Source organism: Eurosta solidaginis, chromosome 1, assembly GCF_040869045.1.
Source record: "Eurosta solidaginis isolate ZX-2024a chromosome 1, ASM4086904v1, whole genome shotgun sequence".
In the NCBI taxonomy this organism is placed as follows: Eukaryota; Metazoa; Arthropoda; class Insecta; order Diptera; family Tephritidae; genus Eurosta; species Eurosta solidaginis.
This window is the reverse complement of record NC_090319.1, coordinates 89058982-89082934: the sequence shown is the minus strand read 5'-3', so window position 1 is coordinate 89082934 and position 23953 is coordinate 89058982. Positions and strand designations below refer to the sequence as shown.

At 33.5% G+C, this 23953-nt stretch overlaps 2 protein-coding genes across 3 annotated transcripts in view; one reads left to right on the top strand and one right to left on the bottom strand.

The window, feature by feature from the left end:
* Window positions 1-23953, bottom strand: part of ClC-a (chloride channel protein 2) — a 247584-nt gene that overhangs the window by 14304 nt on the left and 209327 nt on the right. The window lies entirely within an intron of this gene.
* Window positions 1-23953, top strand: part of Lk6 (Lk6 kinase) — a 99906-nt gene that overhangs the window by 32684 nt on the left and 43269 nt on the right. Inside the window, exon 1 of one of the 2 annotated variants that reach the window (XM_067759038.1) lies at window positions 2757-3370. The exons of the other annotated variant lie outside the window; for it this stretch is intronic. Within the exon in view, the coding sequence (XP_067615139.1) occupies window positions 3364-3370 (7 nt within the window). The 5' untranslated portion in view covers window positions 2757-3363. Of the gene's footprint in view, window positions 1-2756; window positions 3371-23953 lie in introns of those variants that run through there. 2 annotated transcript variants of the gene reach the window in all.

Below are 23953 nucleotides of genomic sequence, written 5' to 3'. Positions count from 1 at the left end.
GATAGAAAGCTATGAAAATTACCTTAGAGAAGTACATACATATATATTTATATTCCGAAGTTGATATCCAACGTCATTTTCTAATCACTATCCAACCTTTGTATAATTTATAGTTCTCGAGTTGATTTCCAACTTCATTCTATAATTATTTTCCAACCTTTGAGGGATTATCGATCGGATATCGAGTTGAGGTGGAGTTGAAAAAAATCGTCTCCAAGGTGGCACCAGCAAAACCAACAGCTGTTTTTTGTGAGAAATAACACCTGGCTGGTTGCAGTAATGAAGCCCAAGGAATAAGATATAAATTACAAAACCACACTTAAGCATATTTGGCTTATAAGAAATTCCCTCTTTACTGAGGATGCTATGATCCTCAAGTTGAGCCACAGCGTCGAAACAGCTCTCGAGAGTTTAGAAGTATGATAGTTATCAACATGAGCTCATGAATTTCAAACATAAATGCTTGTGGGGTATATTTGTCGCCATTGCGAACGAACGGAAAAACTGATAGGTTAACTCAAGTTATACCCTGCCACATCGGCCGCTGTCAGTTAAAGTATGAAAACTGCACAATAAGTTTAAGCGTAGTTTAACTGATAAACTGTGTGGAACTTGTACTGGAAAACCGGATCTAAGGCACTAAGTGCATCTGCAGGTGATGTTCTCATCGAACTCTAACTTTGTTATTTATGATATTTGCATAGTCTTCGGCAACCAAAATAAAAAAGTTTACCACTTGAGGTTACTTTCCAGTGTAACCCCTAGGTATTTTGCTTCCATTGATATTCGTGTTTTGGTGCCACCTAGGAATAGTTATAGCATGAATAGGAAGTTACTATTCATCTGGAATTTTTTGGATTTTCCAGAATGAAGTAGAATAAAAAAAATTAGTTACGAAAATTTTTGTACTAACTTTTCCGAAAGATTCGCCATATGTACACGCATGGGTAAAATAATTACAAAGAAAAAAAAAACCTGAAAAGTACAACAATTCCCTTCTAAAGTGAAGTACGAATTATTACAATAGGCTCATTCCATTTCAAGACACCCGGTGCGCGCAGGACATGATTTTTGATTTCGATGAAATTTTAATATGTTGTTCTTTGGTCAAAATAATGAAACACGTTTTTTTTTCGGATTTATCGGCAATTGAATTCCATCATAAAATGCAATCGGTATTTTATTCACCTATTTTTTCAACTGTCAATAACTTTGTCAAAAATTAACCGATTCTCATGATTTTTTCTTTGAAATGTTCGTTATTATATTTACTTTTATATAACTTTATAAACAATAGCATATAGTTTAAAAAAAATGGATATGGATATTTACCCAAGTTGAAATATGTATAAACTGCTCACTCGATATAGAAAAAGTTTAAACAAAAAACAATAACCGTTTATTTGAAATATAAATTTTTGGAAAAAAGTCATACATTTTTACTAAATACTAAAAAAATAATTTTTTTTTAACTATATGCAATTGTTTATAAATTTATATAAAATTCAAAGTAATAACGAACATTTCAAAGAAAAAATCATGAGAATCGGTTAATTTTTGACAAAGTTATTGACAGTTGGAAAAATACTTAGATGAATAAAATACCGATTGCATTTTATGATGGAATTCAATTGCCGATAAATCCGAAAAAAAATTTTTTTGAAGCAAAAAAAAACTCGTGTTTCATTATTTTGATCAAAGAACAACATATTAATATTTCATCGAAATCAAAAATCATGTCCTGCGCGGACCGAGTGTCTTGAAATGGAATGAGCCAATGGCATTTTACAAAGCCTTGTAATTTTTTTCTTTAATTTATTTATTATGGGGTTTAAATATATCGCTGAATGAGTATTACCCTCGGCTGTTGTTTCAAAAACGGCCTAGCTTAGAAGCTGTTTGAACAACGCCCAATATTGACCTTTTTTCCAAACGCCTTATCTCAGCATTTGTTTAAAAAACACTACCTCAGCATAACTCAATACATATTGAGATTATATAGGGTGTTTTTGAATATAGGGTCCGTATCGTGTTATACGAATACATATAGAAAACCATTTTCACTCAATCGCTAACTACGAAGCAGTCCAACTATTTTTTAAAATTATTACAAGTTGGGGATCTAAAGTGTTCGTATTATCGCTAACTCAATTCTGAGACAGAGCGTTTGTCAAAAGCTTCTAAGATTGGGCTTTTTCTAAGAAATTCTCTGGCTGGCAGCCTAGTTAACGTAATACTTGACTCAGACATCAATTGATAATTCCAGTGGAAAACTCGCAACATTTTTATTGAGAAGCAGCCTAATGTAAATGGTACGTATGTATAATGCATGTATATGTAGCTTTAATTTCGTCGACGCGTTTGTTGGCAAAACGCCCAACCTCACGCGTAAGGCGCTAATATATAATTTATGTATATAGATATTGAAATACACACAACCGGCATTAATACCGGCGACTTCCAATTAATTTATATAATATACTATATACTTCTCATATATCAACAAAAAACAAAAACAATATCCACATTATTATCAACGCAAGAGCGAGAGATACGAAGTCACTTTATATACGTCACGTTATGTACGCTCGTTCTCTAAAACGTATGGAATAAGAAAAAATAAGAACAACACAACAGCCGGCAAAATACTCGAAACGTTGCCAATTCTCTTCGGCGCAAAAAAATCGAAAATTTCTTTCTACTATTCTAATAAGAATTTAGTAGTGTACGGTTAGACAAGAGAGATAGGGGTTTATAAATACGTAAGAAAGTTGTCGTTTACGTTGTTATTGGATTTGAATTTTTCGTGGCTCGTTCTACGATTTGGTTTGATTTGGTTAGGTTTCGTGCGCCATCTCATGCAATGCCAAATCTCTTTAACATCAAACCATTGAGCAAGCAGTTTGTCGTGCCATAGGAATTATTTTTTTTTGCAGTGGCTGCGGCGTTTTATTTTCTACTGCGTAAATTATAAATTTGTTTATATGTAACAAAGTTAGAGAAAATATTATGTTAAATTTTAAGTTAATATTAATAAAACGATGCGGTTTAATTTTCTAAACGTGTAAAGCTAATAGTAATAAAATTTTATGAAAATTGTGCAAAATATAGAAAAATACATATCGAATAAGAAGAAGAAAATAGAAATACAGTGTACAGTGTGTCGTCCGATAAAAAATAAAAAAATAAGAATCGTGAAAAAATTTTGTAAAAAATATAGTTAAGATTAAAAAACTGAATTTCTACTACATACAACGATCTCTGAATAATAATCAAAACCAAACTGGTTGGTTAAAGTAACAACGGTATTTTACCATAAGCTTCAAAAAACAGAAGTCAACGAACAACAAAAACAACACAATAATGAAGGGTAAATATTTTTAAATGTCTTTACAATATTTTTTATCGTAAACACAGTAAACTATGCATTTGATTATACTTATATTTTATAATTCACGGAAATAAATAGGTATTTATAAAGATTGCCTTTTACTTAAAACTGCATTACATCTTGACTATTTAACCCACTTAATCAAAACATTGAACTTAAAAATAATAGGTAGCTCTTATTATTAATTTATGCCATATTTGAGATAATACCGGGTAACTTGATAGATATCAGTTTATATTATGAGATTTAAAATAATTTAGTGAGGGTACCCGCGTAAAAGCTACCACCCTATAATTTTATGGTTACAATCTCGTAAGGACGACTTAAAATATCCATATGCGAATTTTAAAAAAGGGGCGTGTAAAAGCCTACTTAGGCGAGATCAACTTATCGAAAGAATGAACACTACATATTGGCATATATCGAACGACGGTTAGAGAGGTTGAATACATTTACTTTTAACTTGATTGCCAACGTGCTTTTTTTTTGTATTTTTTAAAAAGCGAAATCCCCAGAACTGTTAAATCCGAAAAAAGCATTCGATGTTAGTTTTTTACAATGTGGACAATATTCTTCATTATAAATTTAGTCGGTCGCAAGATATCACCACCGAATTCTGATAAAAAGCTCCCAGAATAAACCAGTAATGCCACGCCAACTTTTAAATTTACTGAAATAACAAAGCATTATATTTACGGGAAGTATTTAAGATATAAAAATCGGGCGTGGTTAATATCCGATTACACCCATTTTCTGTAGAAGCCTCTTGTGGTGAGAAGAAATATTGCGCCTAAGATCGTTGCAATACTCACCTTCAAAATAAAAGAGGGAATCTTCTTCGGACCTCAAATTCGAGATATTCTTATGGACTCAAACTTTGATTAGATTTTGCAGGGCATCGAAAAAGTTGCATGGGAATCTTTTAGAGTAGTAGTTCATGGTTTGTCGGGGAATAGGAGATTTGAAAATTACCACGAGCTTGTAAACAATCTTCTACAAAATAGCAGCAAATAGGCTGCAATATGTCCCTAAAAATTCACTTTCTTCATTCTCATCTCGGCTTTTTTTCTTCCTAACTGCGGTAATATGAGTGATTAACATTGTGAACGATTTCACTAAGCCATATCGACAACGGAAAAATGATACAACGGCCGATGGAATGCGTCAATGCTAGCGGACTACTGCTGGCCCTTGATTAAAGAAACTTGTTTGCAAAAGACAAAAGAAAAAAGAGAAATTGTTGAATAAAAAAGGTTAGATATTTTGTAAATATTTTAAAATACTCAGGTTTATGTAAAAAGTAATGAACATATCTTTTTTTTGTAACAAATGATTTGTATTCTATGAAATTTTACTCTTAAGTCATATATGTATTTCGATACCAGCAATATTTTTAAAATAGGAGCTAACTTTAAAATTTGGTTGATATTTTCGTATTCAGTGACCCCAAATAAATAGAATTTCAAATTGAAAATACCAGCAAAGCCGATACAAAAAATATTCAGCAAAACATTTACTTAAAGGCAAACAAAAAGATAAAATTTGTAGAACAGTGTTATTATTGCGTAGAAAGAATCTTTCCATAACATTTAAAAGAATAACAAAAAAGTCATAATAATAATAAAAATACCTTAATACGCACATTTTTAACCTGCAATGTTGGGCCAAACTAGTGTAGGGCAAATGCACTAGTATCCGGACACTTAGCGTTTTCCCTGAATTCTTGCTATAAAAGATGTTAAGAATAGCAATATTTGTTGATATGGTGGAAATATTTTTAAGTAGTGTCGCCTACACATAATTTTTAAATAAAAAATTGTTTTACTTAAAACAGTAAATTTCTAAAAAAGTTCGATTTTTATTAGTATCAGCAAAAATTAATTCCGGGACGGTTTTTTATTTAGTCTTAGTTATTGAATTCACGTTAAAATAGGGGTTTATTAACAAATATTATTAGATTTTGAATTATTAAATGGAATTCGAAGATATGCGCTTTTGAAAAAGAGTTGTGAATAAGGGCGTTTTCCGAACCAAATCTGAGATAGGACATTGACATAGCTTCTGCAACTATGCCTATATTTCCCTTCTTTTAGCAGCAAGAAGATATACCGATAAAGCTCCCGCTTATGATAGTGGGGATCCGCCTTTTCTTAAGGGCTATCTTCGTTTTTGCTTTTACCAATTGAATACCGTGACTAGCTTTCTGCATGACTGGTAGGACCTCGGTTTTTATTGGTGATCCGCTTTAACACATTAACATTTCGTTTAGGAATGTCAATAATCGAGTACTTCTTCATGGTACCAGGAATGCGAAAACCATGACGGAACATACACTAGTCATTCAATAAAAGAAATGCAAACTAGTCCCTATATCCCCTAAGAACTAATTCAAGGTCCATGCATCCTGTGCTTAAAACTAAGAGCAAAGAAGCACAGTTTGTATAAAAACCGCAAATTTCAGAAAAAAGGTGTCCGGACACTTTAGTTTATCTCTTTGCAACTCATGAAACATATAATGAAATATCCGGAAACTAAAAATCGTACTAAACTTTAATGTCAATATCCGCACGCTTATAATTTAGGCGAGCAACGTACTTTATTATTATTTTTATTTACAAAAAACAAAAAAAGAAATGAAAGGCACGATAACCTCCGAAGAGATTTAAGGCCGAGCTTCTCTTCCAATTTGCGTCGTGCTCCTTTTAATTTTTCCTACAAATTGACGGGACGGGACCGACAGGTTCTATGCCAACTCCAAACGGCATCTAGAAGGCAGATGAGTTTTCACTGAGTGCTTTTCATGGCAGAAATACACTCGGAGTGCTCGCCAAACACTGCCGAGGGGAGACCCGCTTAGAAAAATTTTCTTCTAATTGAAAAAACTTGTTTCTAAAATTTTAATGTTGCTCTGCCCGGGGCGTGAACCCAGGGTCTTCGGTGTGGTAGGCGGAGCACGCTACCATCACACCACGGCGGCGACCGAAACGATAAGGAAAAAATTACTACTATAATTGCGTCGCATTATTATTTTTTTTAAATCGGCATAACAAGCGTACTCCTCCTTATCTGCCCCTAAAATGACGTGTAACTCTTAAATTATGACTTGGATGGTTGTTACTTAAGAACATTTTAATATGTGGTTATTCCAACTATTAATGGCAAAAAAAGCATTGTATGCGGCCTGATACTTGTGGTTTTACCCTATAACATTTGTTTTCTGAGCTAAGTAAACTAGTTCGAAAAAGACTAGAATTGCACTTGCGAAAAATGTAAAGCTTTGAAGAATGCTGAAGGAGCCTACTCTCATGCATGGCGCCCGAGTAGAGTTTAAAATATATCCCAGCGTTGATTGGTTTAGGGCGAATGACTTCGCTTATTTCCACCCTGTGCTGCTTTGACTTTCATGCCCAAAGTAAGCAAGAATACCATAACGAATGATGAATAAAAAACTGTCGTTTACCACGTTAAATTGAAAATCGCTGTAACGTGCTATGTTGTATTGTTTTTCGTCGTTGCTATGGTTTTTAAAACTTGGTGTGTAGCTTTCGTTTCCAAGAAAATGTCATTACTGCAACAAACCATCCGCAAGCGGTTTGTGTAGTTCTATAAAATCTGGGTTTTAGAGAATTTTGATTTTATCTTGGCGAATAAGTATAGCTGACGGCTTTATATCAAAACTCATTGAAAATTTGAAAACACTTGAACTACAGTTGCGACAAAAATTTCGTTCTCTAGAACACACCTCTGATTCCGTCATAACCTCACTTGATTTACCGATGCAGGCATTACTACACTCAAAAAAAGACATTCCTAGAAACGAGGAAAATAGCTATTAAAATAGGGAAAAGATGGAAAAAAAAATCGTTAAAAATTGTGTACAAAGCAAATTACGGGCAATTGTCACGGGCGTGGATTTCTAGTCGAGGTGCTCAACTTAACAGTCGGGTGCTCTCATGAGCTAACTCGTTCATGTAAATAGAGTGAGAAATATTCAATCAAGTATTCTTGATTGCAAAAAGTTGAAAAAAAAATGTTGACTCAAATTAATGAAAAGTTTTATAAAAAAATTTTGAATATTTCCTCATTCAATTCAAATATTCCACAATTTAAAGAAATTTTGTTTATGAAATGTTTTTCTTACTTTAGGCTAGTGTTTTTTCTGAGTGTACATGAAGTACTTTTTATTTCGCGCATCTTAGTTATATTTAAAACGTATGCGAAATAGTGCGTCACTTTTTTTGTTATATTCGCTGCTAGCTGAGTGTTGTAGCCATTGTGATTTTTGTAGCTTAACAAAGTGTATCACGTTAGTTGTTGGTCATTGGTGTTATTATTGCTGCTCTTGTCGTCAGCAAAAACTGACAGCCGGCATGGCACGAGTTCTCTCTTCACCCCAATTTTGTATATTTAATTAACACAAGGCAACAACAACCGGTTACAAATAATTTTTGATATTTTTTTTGAATTTTAATATTGTTTTTGTACGGCGTGTGTTTCCATTTTCATTTATTATTAGTTACTAAAACGCAATTATAATTTTTTTCTCATTGGTTTTGGGTTTTCTATTTTTTATTTTATTTTTTTTTTTGTGTAAGCAGTCTCAATTTTTATAAAATTTCGAGAATTAAATGTTTGTTTGTAACTGAAACTATGCAAAATAATCTCAAAAAAGTTTTCGAAAAAATTCGAAAATTCGAGATAATTTTACGAGAATGTCGAACATTATTTTGGAATTGGTATGCAGTTTTATAGCACTATCAATTCTAGTCTCAACAAGTACAAGTTATATGTCTCTCGAAATTCTTATTGATTTTGAAAATTTTTTTTCCGATGGTGTTTTAGATTTACTTCCAAATAAAAAGTAAAGCTTTGCCCCTTCGTATACAAGAAAATATAGAACACCCTTCGAAAAAGAAACTGTCAAAAATCAATGCGAAATGTTGGAGACCTATAACTTGTATTTTGTTAGGCTAAAATGGATTGGGCTACAAAACAGCATACTGAACAAAAAACAAAATAAAAACTTCGAAATGATCGCAAAATATTTTCGAATTTTCGTACTTTTTCGAACACGTTTTTGAGATTGATTATCATAGTTTCAGCTAAAATAAATAATTTTTCATAAATAAGCCAAAATAAAAAGATGAAAAAAATTTAAAATTTAAAATTTTCGTAAAATTTTCTCTTAAAAAGTGTATTTTGTTTGTTTTTTTTTGCTAAATTAAAATAAATTTCTTTTTTAAATTATCGAAAACAACAAAATGGGAGAACTTAATTGACGAAATTTGTTAAAAATTTGTACTGCTATTTTGTGTTTTATGCTGCTGTATGTGTTATACATCCTAGAAAATGGGATACATTTTTTTTTAAATTTTCCTTGGTTAGAGCGAGAAGTTCCTCCAAGTTTTCCCATACAGGACAAAGACACATGTTGCAAAAGAAATTATCGCCGTTTCGTATGTCAAAGTACACAGGTCATTCCATAACGTCAATCGAGAGCACTCGAGGCACATCAAAACTCTTGCTTCATCTGTTTTTTCCAAATTATTTAAAAAACTATTATTTAAACGGACCTCTAAGAGAGCAGATTAACTGCTGTATTCCTTATTCCTTATCATAAACGCTCACCACATTTTTTGCTGGCTTTATTAATGGTGAGTATGTGTGTTTGTGGTTTGCTCGTGTGCAGAATTAATGGGCTTTTATTAGCCGACATGTCCGGCGTCAAAGGCGAGCACAAAACACGCTTGTTTGGCAGTATGTAATACCTATGCTAGGGACCGAAAATATCATTTGAAGATCTTATGATCATTTGATTTTAAAATTATATATGCGTATGGCAATGACCTACTTTAAAATTTAAAAGTTTAAAGGAACAGAAACGACGGTTAAGTCGAAGACCGACATATCTCGTTTGCCAGATCGCTCTCAATAGTTTTTTTTTTCCAAAAACGACCCATCTTACAGTGCGTTTGAAGAACACCAAATCTCAACACTCAATTCAATATAACGTACATATGCATACATATGTTGTCGAGATTGGGCGTTTTTGAAGTGTCGGCCAGGCTCGGTTCATTAGCCACGCAGTTTTCGAAACATGAATATCAAATGACTTCGTACATAATTTTTTACAATTATTATCTTTTATTAAAAAAAAATCTATTCTAAGGGCAAAGTAAAAAGCATTTTGCCTTAAAATTAAAATAAATTTTTTTTGTTTTCTAAAAAAAACAAAGAAAATTGTAAAAAAAGTGATAGCTGTTTCGGTCCCTGATGTTGTTACATATAAATAGGTACATCAGAATTATTAGCTCGCTACGCTGTTATTAATAAAATATTTTCCGTATTTTTTTTTTTTCTATTTTACTTCCACTCGAGTAAAGTTATCTTTTTATTGAATAAATATTTGTTCTCAAGGAACGTGTATTTTCACTTCCTTCTTCCCTAACTTCAAGCTGCTGATCGACACTTCCTGAAATAAGTCTTTCGGTAAAAGAAATTATATGAATTAATTTGAAATTTCAACTACCTTAAGATACCGTGAAGATATTAACGTTTTTAAAACAAATTCTGAGACAAAGCATTTTTGAAAAATATTTTTACGTTTTCGAATTCGGAACTGAGGTAGGGTGGTCTTCCATTTGTCCCACCACATATGTTTTCTTACAAAATGGCCAAACTAGAGCTCTCCCATCATATCTATTTATACCGCAAGAAATAACGGTAGCAAAATCATCAAGTTAGATTTTTTGTTCTTGAATTAACAGATATCCAATAAAATTGATCGAATTATAGTTAATTCAACCAAGTTTTTTATGAAGAAAACAAGTTTGTTTGTTATTTCAACAGAAGAAAAACGTTTGCTCTCGTTGAATCTAACTCATATTTCTGTCAAAATAATTAATTTCATTAGTCATTTCAGCAGCGAAAAACTGTCACAGCTACTACAAATGTTAACGGAAATCTGTTATTTTAACATTAATAATTGTTAGCTAACCGGAGCTAACCGAGAGCTAGGTGGACATCGTGGTGTGATGGTGACATGCTACGCCTACCACACCAAAAATCCTAGGTGCAAGGCCTGCAAAAAGCAGCATAAAAATCTTTGGAACAAAGTTTTTTTTACATATGTGGAACTTTTTTTTGTTCATTTGACTGTTGAAACGGAAAATTCAAAATCAGAAATCTGTGCGAAGTCGATTCAACAGCTATTTGCGATGAATAAAAATTAACAAAAATATCGGTTGAATTCACCCGTTGATTTTACCAGCTTTTTTCTTTCCGTGTATTAAGTCTAAAAACACGACAGAAATGATAGGGTTGTAAATGTAACGAACTTAGTGGTTAGTGTTTAGCTAAATTTAATAAATAATACCTCTCTGAAGTTGGCAAGACAACTTTTACGTGGAAAAAAATTACCTATTGGGAAAATTGCCGTGAATTTGCCATAATTTATCCTCGAAACAAAAAATTTTTAGAAAATACAGGGTGGCACGCCAACTTCACGTGAAGTTGGCGTGCCACCCTGTATTTTCTAAAACATGGCGGCGGAAAATTTTTTTGTTTCACGCATAATTCACGGCAAATTCACGTGCAAGAATTATTTTCCTAACTGGTGTCTAAGGTGGTTTTCGAAAAGTGGCACGCTAAATTCACGTGAAGTTGGCGGTGCACCATAAAAAAGTAAAATTTTTTTTTTTCGAAATTATATAATATGCTACTTATCTACGGCAAATTTACGGCAAATTCGTGTGTAAGAATTATCTTCCTAGCTGGCCTCTAAGGTGGTTTTCTGAGGGTGGCACGCTAACTTCACGTGAAGTTAGCGTGCCACCCTGTATTTTCTAAAATATGGCCACGGAAAATTTTTTTGTTTCACGGATAAATTACGGCAATTTTCCCAATAGGTAATTTTTTTCCACGTAAAAGTTGTCTTGCCAACTTCAGAGAGGTCGTGAAGTTGGCGGTGCACCATAAAAAAAATTGAAAATTTTTTTTTTTGAATTTATAAACTATGCCACTTATCTACGGCAAATTTACGACAAATTCGTGTGCAAGAATTATTTTCTTAGCTGGCCTCTAAGGTGGTTTTCTGAGGGTGGCACGCTAACTTCACGTGAAGTTGGCGGTGCACCATAAAAAAATTTGAAAAATTTTTTTTTCGAATTTATAAAATATGCCACTTATCTACGGCAAATTTACGGCAAATTCGTGTGCAAGAATTATTTTTCTAGCTGGCCTCTAAGGTGGTTTTCGAAAAGTGGCACGCTAACTTCACGTGAAGTTGGCGTGCCACCCTGTATTGTCTAAAACATGGCCGCGGAAAATTTTTTTGTTTCACGGATAATTCACGGCAAATTTACGGGAAATTCACGTGCAAGAATTATTTTCCTAACTGGTGTCTAAGGTGTTTTTCGAAAAGTGGCACGCTAACTTCACGTGAAGTTGGCGGTGCACCATAAAAAAAGTAAATTTTTTTTTTCGAAATTATATAATATGCCACTTATCTACGGCAAATTTACGGCAAATTCGTGTGCAAGAATTATTTTCCTAGCTGGTCTCTAAGGTGGTTTTCTAAAATATGGCCACGGCAAATTTTTTTGCTTCACGGATAAATTACGGCAATTTCACGGCAATTTTCCCAATAGGTAATTTTTTTCCATGTAAAAGTTGTCTTGCCAACTTCAGAGAGGTATAAATAATATATAAAAACAAAAACAAATATTGTTAATGATGTCGGAATGAAGGCGTTTTCAAGCACCCATATTGTAGTTCATTGAATATTTTTTCAATCCCTCCGAAACATATAGTTTTTGAAGAGTATTGGGCTGTAACTTAAAATTGAAATGAACGCGATTACGAGCAGCAGGGAACATCCGTTATATCCGATTTGACTTTTCAAATAACTGTATGATTGGAAATAAAATATTTTTTGTAATATGTAGATACCTTTTCATTAAGAAAAACCAGTCAGCGTCTTGGTAATACCTAGTAGTTGTGTGATAAAATTTTCCAGTATTTTGTGTTGCTACTTAACATATTTTTTGATAACATTTAACTAAAGCGTTGAAACTGAGACCGTCAAGCATACATCTATAGCTGAATAGATTTTATATTTCCATTAAAAGATGTGAAACTATAATGCGCTCCAATTGCATTGCAAAAAGTTCAAGCATGGGGTCGCAAATAGCTAGAGGATTCGCGCAATAAAACCAATCAAGGTTAAAATGCACCAACTTTATTTTATAAAGAAACTTGAACGGTCCTGACTGCCGGATGCTCTAAGTGCAATGAACTGAAAAAAAAAATACTTTTTTGTTTCTTATTATTCTCTGATAACAAACGACAAACAATTGTATAAACACCTATTATGGTAGCATTTCATCTAGTGTTCTAATTTCTTTTCGCTATATGATATCATAGGATACATTTTTTTGTTGTTTACAAAAGTTGTGATTTGCTGTTTCTTCGGCATAAATTTAGCCTAATTTAATAGATTTTGTAATAGTCTTCAGGGGATTTTCTATTTAGTGTTTGCTTCAAGTGAATTTCACCACAAATTGGTCGAAATGTGTTACAAAAACTGAAACGCACTACCTTATCTTCTCTAGTTGTAGTTTCTCGAGCTTCAATATGCGATAAGTTTAATATATGTAAAGCAGGATTTTAATTATTGTGGAATATAACATAAAAAAATTGTATTCTAGACATGGAACACTCCTTGGAATATTCATGCATGAATATTTACAGGACTATATCACGTATGATGTAAGGATAACATTTTATTATAACAAATATAACATAAGATGTGTCAAATGCTCAGAAAGTACTATAACCATTTATGCCTGACAACGTCCTTTCTGAGGTCAGATTCAACCGATGGTTACTTATTTTGTATTTTTATCAGATCGAAGTTGAATGATGCCGTTGCCATCTGAATACCCTACCGAACTATTGGCTTCCCATAACATTTTCGTAAAATTCAGTTCATCGTTTTTCCAAATCTTATTGTGGTATAAAAGCCCCTACATCATGGGCATGTGCTAATCTGAAAATGTTTTTAAGTTTTTCAAAAGCCAATTTCACTTGTGCAAAAACAGCCCCAACTATTTGGTATATTTTGTAATCTTAAAATGTTCCATATTAACTTATTTTACACTCTTTAGTATACAAGTGTACGTCACGCTTGCGAGACTATTTCTGGAAACAAGCTAAGATTCCAGCTATAACGAGTAGCGTTATCAGATCTAGAAGCAGCAATTACCATGGGTCCGAGAAAGCTTCGAGATCACTAAATTATTTTATTACATAAGTACGGGTTTCTGATAGAGTTTTTCAGTTTGGTCACTGGGCAAACTTCTGGCAACACTATGGATGTATTAATCTACGTGAGTTCTCTTCGACGGGCCAGTTCAACCTAACCTAACATCTAGAAATTGAAGAGGCTATAACTTAACGAGTTTGATGATATTTTCAGAATATGGTCTTATTTGGGATTCATATAGGATCGGAGTAATTTCTCCTCTGTATAAAAGTCGAACTACCTAGGAATCAGTTCGGTTCGTTTCAAATCTACTTCGGGACTGCTTTCGATAATATTTCGGGACCATTTCGGAATTATTTAGGAATCATTTCGAAACTGCTTTTGGGACCTTTGTGGTACCATGTCAGGTATATTTTAGGGCCATGTTTGTATAATTACGGGACTTTTTGAGAAGAGTCATCAGCTTGTTAACGGTAAAAACCGATATTAACTATCGATAACGAAATTATCGGCAAGTTATTAGCTTGTTATTGTCGAGTCATCGTCTTTTTATTGGTTTCTTGTCGCCTTGTTATCGAATGGTATGGTAGCCGGGGTGTGATGGTAGCGTGATACCGCAATTTGTAAGATAAATTAAAAAGTAGCACGACGCAAATCGGAGACTCATCGCGCCTTGTATTTGTTTTTATTTATCGACAGGCTATCGATGTGTTGTCGAGTTGGGGAACTGTTATCGGTATCTGTTTGATAACAAATCGTCGAGTCTTCGATAAAGTTGCTATTTAAACGAAACCTATAATTCGTCGGCCGAACTATAACCGACTAAAAACCGATAACATGCCGCCTATAAAGCGATAGCATTCGATAGCAAATCCATAAAAGGCCGATTACAAACTGATAACCCGTCGATAACTGTTGTTATTGACAGCAAAACTTTAAAACTTCCGATAGCATGCCGTTCGGTTTCGGTTTCGGCTACGGCTCTGGTTCTGTTTTCGTTTCCAGAAATTTTGATGAACGCTTGTCAAAATGCAAAACAGCAGGGATGAACTTATTTTTGTTGGGATGACCAAACATTTAATTAAAATTTTCATATAGAGTAAATATTTACAAACTGCTCGTCAAACAAATTATGTACATCGAGGTACATACGTTGAAGTATAAATAAAGATAGTGGAAAAGTACGGCAAATATAGCCACAGACCGGAAAAAACAATCTGGTTCAACCAAAAACGCACAACAACACAGAAATCTCAAAGCTACCTTTATATTCATTTCCACACTTAAAATATTTTTTTTTCCTAACGAATAACAAAGATTTGCAAAAGAACACAAAAAATTAAAGAGAAAATAAAAAAATAAGTGCTCTTACCTACCTACATACTACATACGCAAAATAAAAATTTCAACAGCGAAAATGTATGAAAAGACATAAAGAGATAGAACTTGAGAAAAACAAACGTGAGCAACAATACAAATTTATAATTGACAAAAAAAAAAAAAAATAAAATAAGAGCACAAATAAAAACAAAAAAACAAAAAAAAGAACGCAAAGTTAATAAATAATAAAATTAATGCCGGTACCACAACCTGAGAACACAAAAAAAAGACCGCATAGACAACAACTAAAACATGAACAAAAAAAACACCGCAAAGTATATACTCATATGAACTATAATACATATATAAAAATAAACAACATAAGCAATAAAAGTAGTAAAGTAAGTACAGAAAAATAAAGTAAAAAAGCAAAATAAAAAATACGTAGATATAGTCAAGGTCATGTCTAGCGTGGTTTGGTCGCTTAAGAGCAGCCTAATCATACAGAACGCCACAACAGCAGAAACAATATACATTTCTATATATCAGGAGAAATGTTATATGAAATTGAAGAACAAACAAATATCGCAATTTTCACTAATAAAAATACATATGCTGACCTCGTTCGCTAATGATAACAAATGAATTTTGCGAATTTCTAGAACAATTTATTGACGCAACTGGTTTCAAATTAAGAACTAAACAATAGGTTTTAAATTGTTAATTCTACAAAATAAATAAACAGCTCTAACTAAATGACTCACGCCGTGATCTTTTTTCGGTAATAAATATTGATATGCTATGGATGCAAATGAGAAATCGATTATTAAAGTATGGATTCCACTTCTTCCTCCAGAAATAATTACAATAGCAAAATGAAAAAGTTGAAATTTTTATGAAATTTTTTAAATATAAACGAGCTCTAGGCCAAATATTTTTTTATTCTTAATAAAACACAATACGTGAATTTTTGATATACAATTATATTATTTAATTTGTCAATATTTCGACTTCAGTCTGAAGTCATCATCAGGAATTGTTGAATGCAATATGTCGACTGAATTAAGAATATAGAAATAAGAATTAAGAATATACAAATATTTGGCCTAGAGCTCGTTTATATTTAAAAAGTTATAATTCAAAGGCCGTAAACAACAAAAATAATTTTTATGAAATTTCATCAATCCATTTTTTTTTTTTCGATAATTTAAGACAAAACGTTACGAATTTTGCCACTCAGGTTTTGGAAACCACTCTCAAACGCGTTTTCGAAAATATTAAAAAATCTGAGAAAATTTGACGAAAACTATAAACTTTTTATATAGAGTTTTCTGAATTTTTTGAGTATGCAGTTTTGTAGTCCAACAAAGTACAGGTTATAGGTTCGTATTGATTTTTGAAACATTCCGAAAGTTGTTCATATTTTCTTCCTTCTTTTTCCAAGGGCACATTTATTTCTTATAATCAATACACATTTTGAGAGACCTTTAACTTGTGCTTTCTTAGACTAAAAGTGAATACTTAAGTTACACAAAGCTACATACTCGAAAAGAGTTCAGAAAACTAGTAATAAAAAGTTCGAAATTTTCGAACTCTACAACTTTTTCAAAAAGTTTCTGATTGCTTAGTTTCCGTTCTGGAAACGTCTAGAAAACGAATGCTTCTTAATTGACTAGAGCTCGCCCAGGGGTTGAAGTGAAACAGAGGCAACTTTACCAGAAACAAATAATTTCGGTAACTACCGACACATACTAGTTATTCTTTTATTATCGGCCTTTTATCGATAGCAAACTATTGTCGCCGAGCCATCGGCTTCTTAATTGTTTCTTATCGGCATGTCATAGGAGGGTTACACGTTTGTCAACGATTTTATACTGAAATTTTATCGGTATCTGTTTCATAACAATCCGATGAGTCGTTAACAAATAATAACACGCCGATAACAAAAATTTTCGATAAAAAAAGCGATATATTTTTGATAAAGTTTCGATAGCAACTTGGTAAAACACGCACCAATTCGATACTTTCGATAAAAAAACTATACATTTTGGTTAGCAAATCGATAACTTTTTACAAAACAAATCGATAAATTTTCGGTTAGAAAGCGAAAATACGCTGATAACAACATGAAAACACACCGACAACAAATCAGCAATACGTCATTTATAAATTGATAGCTTTTCGACAGCTAATCGATACATTTTTGAAAACAACTATCATTTTTTGGAAACGTATCAATGAGTTTTCGATAAGTGGCCGGTAACTTTTCGATAGTAAACCCATTACATTTTGATAACAAAGTGATAAAATATCGACAATTTTGCAATTACTCTTTGATAACATATCGATAAATAATAGAGCATTTTTTTTTTAACAAATCAATGACACCTTGTCCATAATGCGCTCATAACAAACCTTTCATTTTCCTGCCTTGCCTTGCATTGTTCCCACATTATGCTTTAGTGTAGTGACTACATTTACGCCTACATTATCTACTCTGTATTCCCCCATATAGCACTCCACTTCCAAAGACTACGTTTACGACACACTTGCATTCTTACTACGCTAACGCTTAGAGTCTGGACTCCCTCATACCGTGAACAAAGATATTTACAAATCAAAAAGAATTTAGTTGCCGAAATTTGATAAAATTTATAAGCACTGTTGGTCATTAAAAGGCATTCAATATTCTACAAAGGGCTCGGATATGTATTTCAGGATATATAATCTAAGAACTTTTTAATTTGGTTCCGAGGAAAATCAAACAAATAACAAAGTTAAACCATAAACTGCCAATTTTGGAGTTGAACCGAATTAGTAAACTTCAAAATTGCCCATAAACTCAAGTTTATGACGCAATGTGAATGCCGTATTACTTTCAATTTCATATCTTGAGAGTCTAAAGGGGAAAAATATTTAAATTTGCCAAATGCTGAATACCACGCGCTGTTTTATTTCAAATTCAATTTTTTTAAATTCTACATACATACATACTAACATGTTCTAGGTTATAATTTGTTTTTTCTGAATTTTGTACAGGCCCTCAAACTACACACAAGAATATCAAAATCACCTAAAACAATTGATTATTTGAAAATGAGAGTGAATTTTTGCTAAAAGTATATAAATACAATGCTGAGGGGAGCTGGACATTCCCCACAAGCATCACGCAAATAAAAATAAAATAGCGAAAGCGTACTTTTACTTAAGTACTCACTTGCAAATTGAATGTTTTTGGGTTGGTTTTTTCGCTTTTAATTCGAGTGCTTGTGGAATTTGTTTCATTTCTAATTCTAAAACAAAAAACGTGCTTTTTCAAATATTTTCTTGTTAAGCAAATTTTTAGTTTAAATTGTACATGAGAAAACAAAAACTGTGAGACGCATTCCATGTTGATGGGTGACTTGCTGTTCTGCCAAAATCTCCTCGGATGCGCCATACTAGTGTCTTTCTGATAATTTCTTCTTAAGCGTCTAGGCTACTTTGGTCTTTGCTGGTTCGGGGGCGAGTAATTTGACTTATTTTGTTTTGTTGATTTTCCGACAGGGTGGATAAATGATGTATGTATATTGGAATGATTTTCCGTCATCCCTTGTCAAATTTGGTTTCGGCGTTGTGCCATCATCAGTGTCGATTTTCGTTCTGATCTGTTGTTGTCGTTTGTCCTGTATTTATAATTCGTAGGTACATGAGCAGGTATTGTCAAAATTGATGCTTGTGTATATTTAGTTTTGTGTATGTGCTGTGTGTTCATTCATCACCGTGGGTAGTTTTCAATGATCGATTTGTGTGGCTGACTGGGGTAGGTAAAAATCCGTAATTTTAGTCGATTGACCTTCTTTATGGGTTTGTTGTTTTGGTGTGTTAATTGTTTTTTGTTTATTTGTTGTTGTGTGTTTGTCTGTTGTACCTGTGTGATTACTTTGTTTCTAGTAAACAAGTTTTAAAGGCTCGAATATTGTGTCAGAAATTGTGTTTATCTCTTCGTTTATTATTCTACCGTCGAATGTAATTTATCATAATTTTAATATTTGTTTGTATATTATTTTATTTGTTCTTTTTAGGAGAACAGCTACTCTTTGTTGCAAGCGGTCCATTTTATGAACTGATTTGTTTTGTTCTATTAATAGCAATACAAGGAATTAATCAATGATGGATACTTGTATTATTAAGCGGGGGGGGGGGGGGGGGTGCCCATACTGCTTTTAATGCCCCTGTGGGTTAGGGGGCTTAGAATATGCCCACGGTAGGTATGCCTGTCGTAAGAGGCGACTAAAATCCACAAGTCAACCTGTTGATGTTTTCAACAGGTTGAAGAACAGGTGTATGGACGGCTTAATGGCAATAGGAATACTGTTTTCATTGTAGCGTTCATCCGCTTGTCATAGCAATAGGTGTATGTAGCGGCTGAAAGGTCTTAACTGTGTCACATTTTGCTTGTAGTGCTTGTGTGTCGCAGTGCATTGTGTGACATTGCGGCGGCCCCATGTTCAAGTAAGTGTGATATGGAAAGAACTATGCTGTCATGCATATACCTGTGCTAGTTGAACCCGAGCAATAAGAGGTAGACCAGTTATAGCAAGAAACGTACTGGCGAAAAATCGTTGTCTGTGCATCTCAGGTAGTTTTTCGTTTCACCGGGTTGGAAAAACTGCTTGAATTGACATTTATAACGAATTCGTTTTGTTTAGTTTCACTGTAGTAACTGTGGAGTAAGCCTTTTAAGGGCGAAATGATGAATGAAAGCATCATGGCCTAATAAGAGGTGTAGGATGTAGTGATATGAGTAAACTAGCTCTAGTGGCCTTAAGAAAGCAGTTGAGATAAGACAAAGATGCGGAAAAGTTTAACCCAGTCCTCACGTATCTAACGGTCGTCTATTTAGGCAAGGGAGTCAAGGCACTATACGGACCTAATTCAGATAGAGATGAATTACAGGAAGCATATGTATTATGTAGTAATGTCATAAAAATCGTTTTTGGGAGACGAGTCAAAGCACTCTAGAACCTAGTTTAGACAAAAAAGGGATAGGAGGAGTTGGGCATAAAACGAGGTTGCATAGGTCAATATCAAAACGAAGCGCTATAGGCGAAGTAAACTCTAAAGTTCACTAGAGGAGAAAAAATGTTCCATGTAAACGTAGCAGAGAAAAGTTCTGAAATTGCATGAGTACAAGGACACGTACGTTGGTTGGTACGTTTGAATCGTAAGAAACTAAGGGAATCTTAGGTAACGTTGAAAACGCAAGAAATTGCTAGGGAAGGTATGAAAATGATAGGAATGATGCAAGAGAATTCTAGAAAGCACAAGAAGTTGCAAGAAACGCAACAAAAATCGTAAGGAAATCGTAAAGAAATCGTAAATAAGTCGTAATGAAATCGCAAGAACTCTTAAGAGGTCGCAAGTAATCGCAAGAAATTGCAAGTCGAATAGGTCGCAGCTCCCATCAGGGACGGCCTACGGTTTTGAAGAGCTAGAGATCATCAAAATCTGTGCTCTAGGTAGAGAGAACTCTTTCAGGTACAAAGGGGAGCCTCCTGTCATTGGTAAGAAAATGTTGTTGCTGGAAGCGGAGGGATTCCAACGCAATATTTATAATGCGGTGATGCATAGCAAGAAAAGTGTGTTGGAGACACTTTTCGATTAAAATGCCGCTTTGGGGCTACCAAAGTGTATGTGCAAAACAACAGTATGCAAATAGAGTCCGCCTGTAAATGATGATGAGCCCATACTTGTAGGGCAAATACGATATGGGGTGTGTCAAATGGTCATGGCAATGGTCAACAGCCAGAAAAATGTGTTAGATTCCCATTCTAGCACATTTGTATGTACAACACAACAGTATATTTATATAAAAATGAAGATAGTGATGATGAACCATATTGTAGGGAATTACAATATGGCGTCTGGCAAACCGTCATATGTGTAAATTATCTACAAATGGGAAGTCGAGACTGCTTTGGCGTTAACGAAAGCTGTATTAACATATAACAAGTCAACGTAAAATCCAAAAAAAAAAACGAAATAAAAAAGAAAAATATACAAATGATCGTGAAAAAAAAAAACAAATAACAAAACCAAAAAAAAAAAAAAACATTAAAAAAAAATGCAAAAAAAAAAAAAACTGAAAAATATTTAAAAAACACAAAAAGAAAAACAAAGAAGGAGCTCCAAAAACAAGAGCGCAGCGTACGAATATCACCACGTTCTGCTGCGCTCCCAATATTAAAATTCTCGCGAGAAATTATATTAAAAGGGTTCGGTGTAGTGGTGATATGGTTCAATTTATGACCTTTTTACCATTACATAACATCTATGACCCCGACAAAAAAAAAAACAACAAGTAAAGGTGTCTAGGTTCGGGTGTTACCGAACATTATATACTCAGCGTGATCTTCAATTGTACATTTCATTTCAGATAAATTACTTTTCTACATAAAACGTGGCACCGCCCGTTTAAAAAAATGTCTCCCCATTTCCTCTTACAATAAAACTTGATAAGTGAAATATCATTGATTCAAAACTATTTTTTGCTAAGTTATAGCTTATTATTGTAGTCTACGACCCTTTTAAACTTGCTTTATATCTAAGTTGCCGCGGTCTTTAATCGATCCCGGCCATTTTTTAATAGAAATATTTTCTGCTATAAGGAAAATATGTGTACACAATTTTATTACGATATGTTAATTTTTCTTCGAGTTATAGCTCCCGAAACATAGAAAATTGCTTAGTTGTAAAAGGGGCGAAGCCACACCCATTTTCAACATTTTTTAGTGTTTTCCAATTTAAGTTTTTAATTCAATTTAGAAAGTAAAATTCTACTGATACAAAGTTATTTTTCGCTAAGATATAGCTTATTATTTTCGTCTACGACCGTTTTACAATTTTTTTTTATAAAAGTGGGCGTGGTCTTTAACCAATCTCGTCCATTTTTTCTAGAAATATTTTCTGCTATAGGGTAAATTTGTGTACCCAATTTTATTACGATCCGTTAATTTTTCTTCGAGTTATAGCTCCCGAGCATAGAAAATTGCTTAGTCATAAAAGGGGCGGTGCCACGCCCATTTTTTAAAATTTGAAGTTTTTCCTATTTATTGTTATAAATCCACTTGGGAAATGAAATACCATCGATATGAAGCTCTTTTTTGCAAAGATATAGCTTATTTTATTCGTCCACGACCCTTTTAAAAATCGTTTATATAAAAGTGGGCGTGGTCCTTAAGCGATTTCGTTAATTTTTCTTCAAAGCATTCCTAATAGTAAAGGCAACCTCTGCCGAATTTTGTTACGATAGGTTTAATGATTTTTGATTTATGATTAATAATATTTGTAAAATTAATTTTGTCACAAGTGGGCGGTTCACGCCCATTTTAAACATTTCTTTTTTTCAAATTTTTATCCAGAGTCTTAATATCAGTCCACATGTAAAATTTCAACTCTAGGTGTATTATTTACTGAATAATCAGGTTTTTTGTGTTTTCCAAAATGTTATATATATAAAAAGTGGGAGTGGTTACCATACGATTTCGCTCATTTTCAATACCAATCTATTCTGGGTCCATATAAGCTAGTGTACCAAATTTGGTGATGATATCTCAATATTTACTCAAGTTATCGTGTTAACGGACGGACGGACATGGCTCAATCACTAGGCTCGTAAGCACTAGGCCAAACAAAACAATTTAAATGTGGGAATTATGTGCTATTTACGTGCTCAATAGTGCCAAAAAGAATTCGGGTTTTTGACAAATTTTAATGATTTTTTTAAAACTTCAAAAGTGGGGGGTCCAGCTAGACCCCCCCTCGTAAGCACTAGGCCAAACAAAACAATTTAAATGTGGGAATTATGTGCTATTTACGTGCTCAATAGTGCCAAAAAGAATTCATTTTTTGACAACTTTTAATGATTTTTTAAAATTTCAAAAGTGGGGGGTCCAGCACATAATTCCCACATTTAAATTGTTTTGTTTGGCCTAGTGCTTACGAGGGGGGGTCTAGCTGGACGTCCAGCTGGACCCCCCATTTTGAGGTTAAAAAAAAGTACTTAAATTTTGAGCACAAAATTTTTTATTTTGGGAACAAATTAGCACATAAATAGCATATAATACATGGCCTACCAAATTTCGAATCCATCGTGGGGGGGGGGGGGGGGGGTCCAGCTTGACGGACTTTCCATTTGAAGCCATGGCACTTCGGTATGATATTCAAATTTACACTAACAAATTGACAACAAACAATTTTTCAAATATTGTAGCACTGAGAAAAATTTCAATTCAAAAATTTATTCATTAAGGGGACCATCAAAATGCTTTATGCACCTATTACCGTTTACAACTCAACATAGTTGGGTTGTAATTAAAACAACTCAACTTTAAGACAACTCAACTCCCGTTTGGTATTACGAATTACAACTTATTTCAGTTGAAGTTGAATTGGTGTTGGCAACCTAGGAAAGTGATGATTTGACAGATAAATGAACAGCTGATCAATTTGTGGCGGAAATTTAAGCATTTGCGAAAGTGATTTTGTTATTACAAGATATTATATGATATGAAATCTATTTTACAATGGCGAAAATGTTGGTGATTGACATGTCGCGAATACGGAAAACATTCGCGTGATCATTCCTATCCCTTGGATCTACCAAGCACCAAGTAAGAAAATGTTTTAAGTGACAATTGATGAGCTTCAAATGAAGTTATTTTGCAGATTTGAAAGGAAACATTTTGCTCATTACTAAACACAATTTCCGCAAACGCGTTCGAGGGAAGGCTTTATCCCTATTTTAAAATTATGCGCCACACTCAGATTCCCTGCTGATATGGCAGCTATCAAAAATGCTGTGGAAATGATTTTGGTGTTGGACTGGTTTTAAATATTATTGAGGAGCATATTTGTGCGAAGTGGATTAAACCCAAACAGCAAAAATTTTATTTTACTCTAAAATAGGATTCCCAGGAGTAGTGGTTAGTATCAAT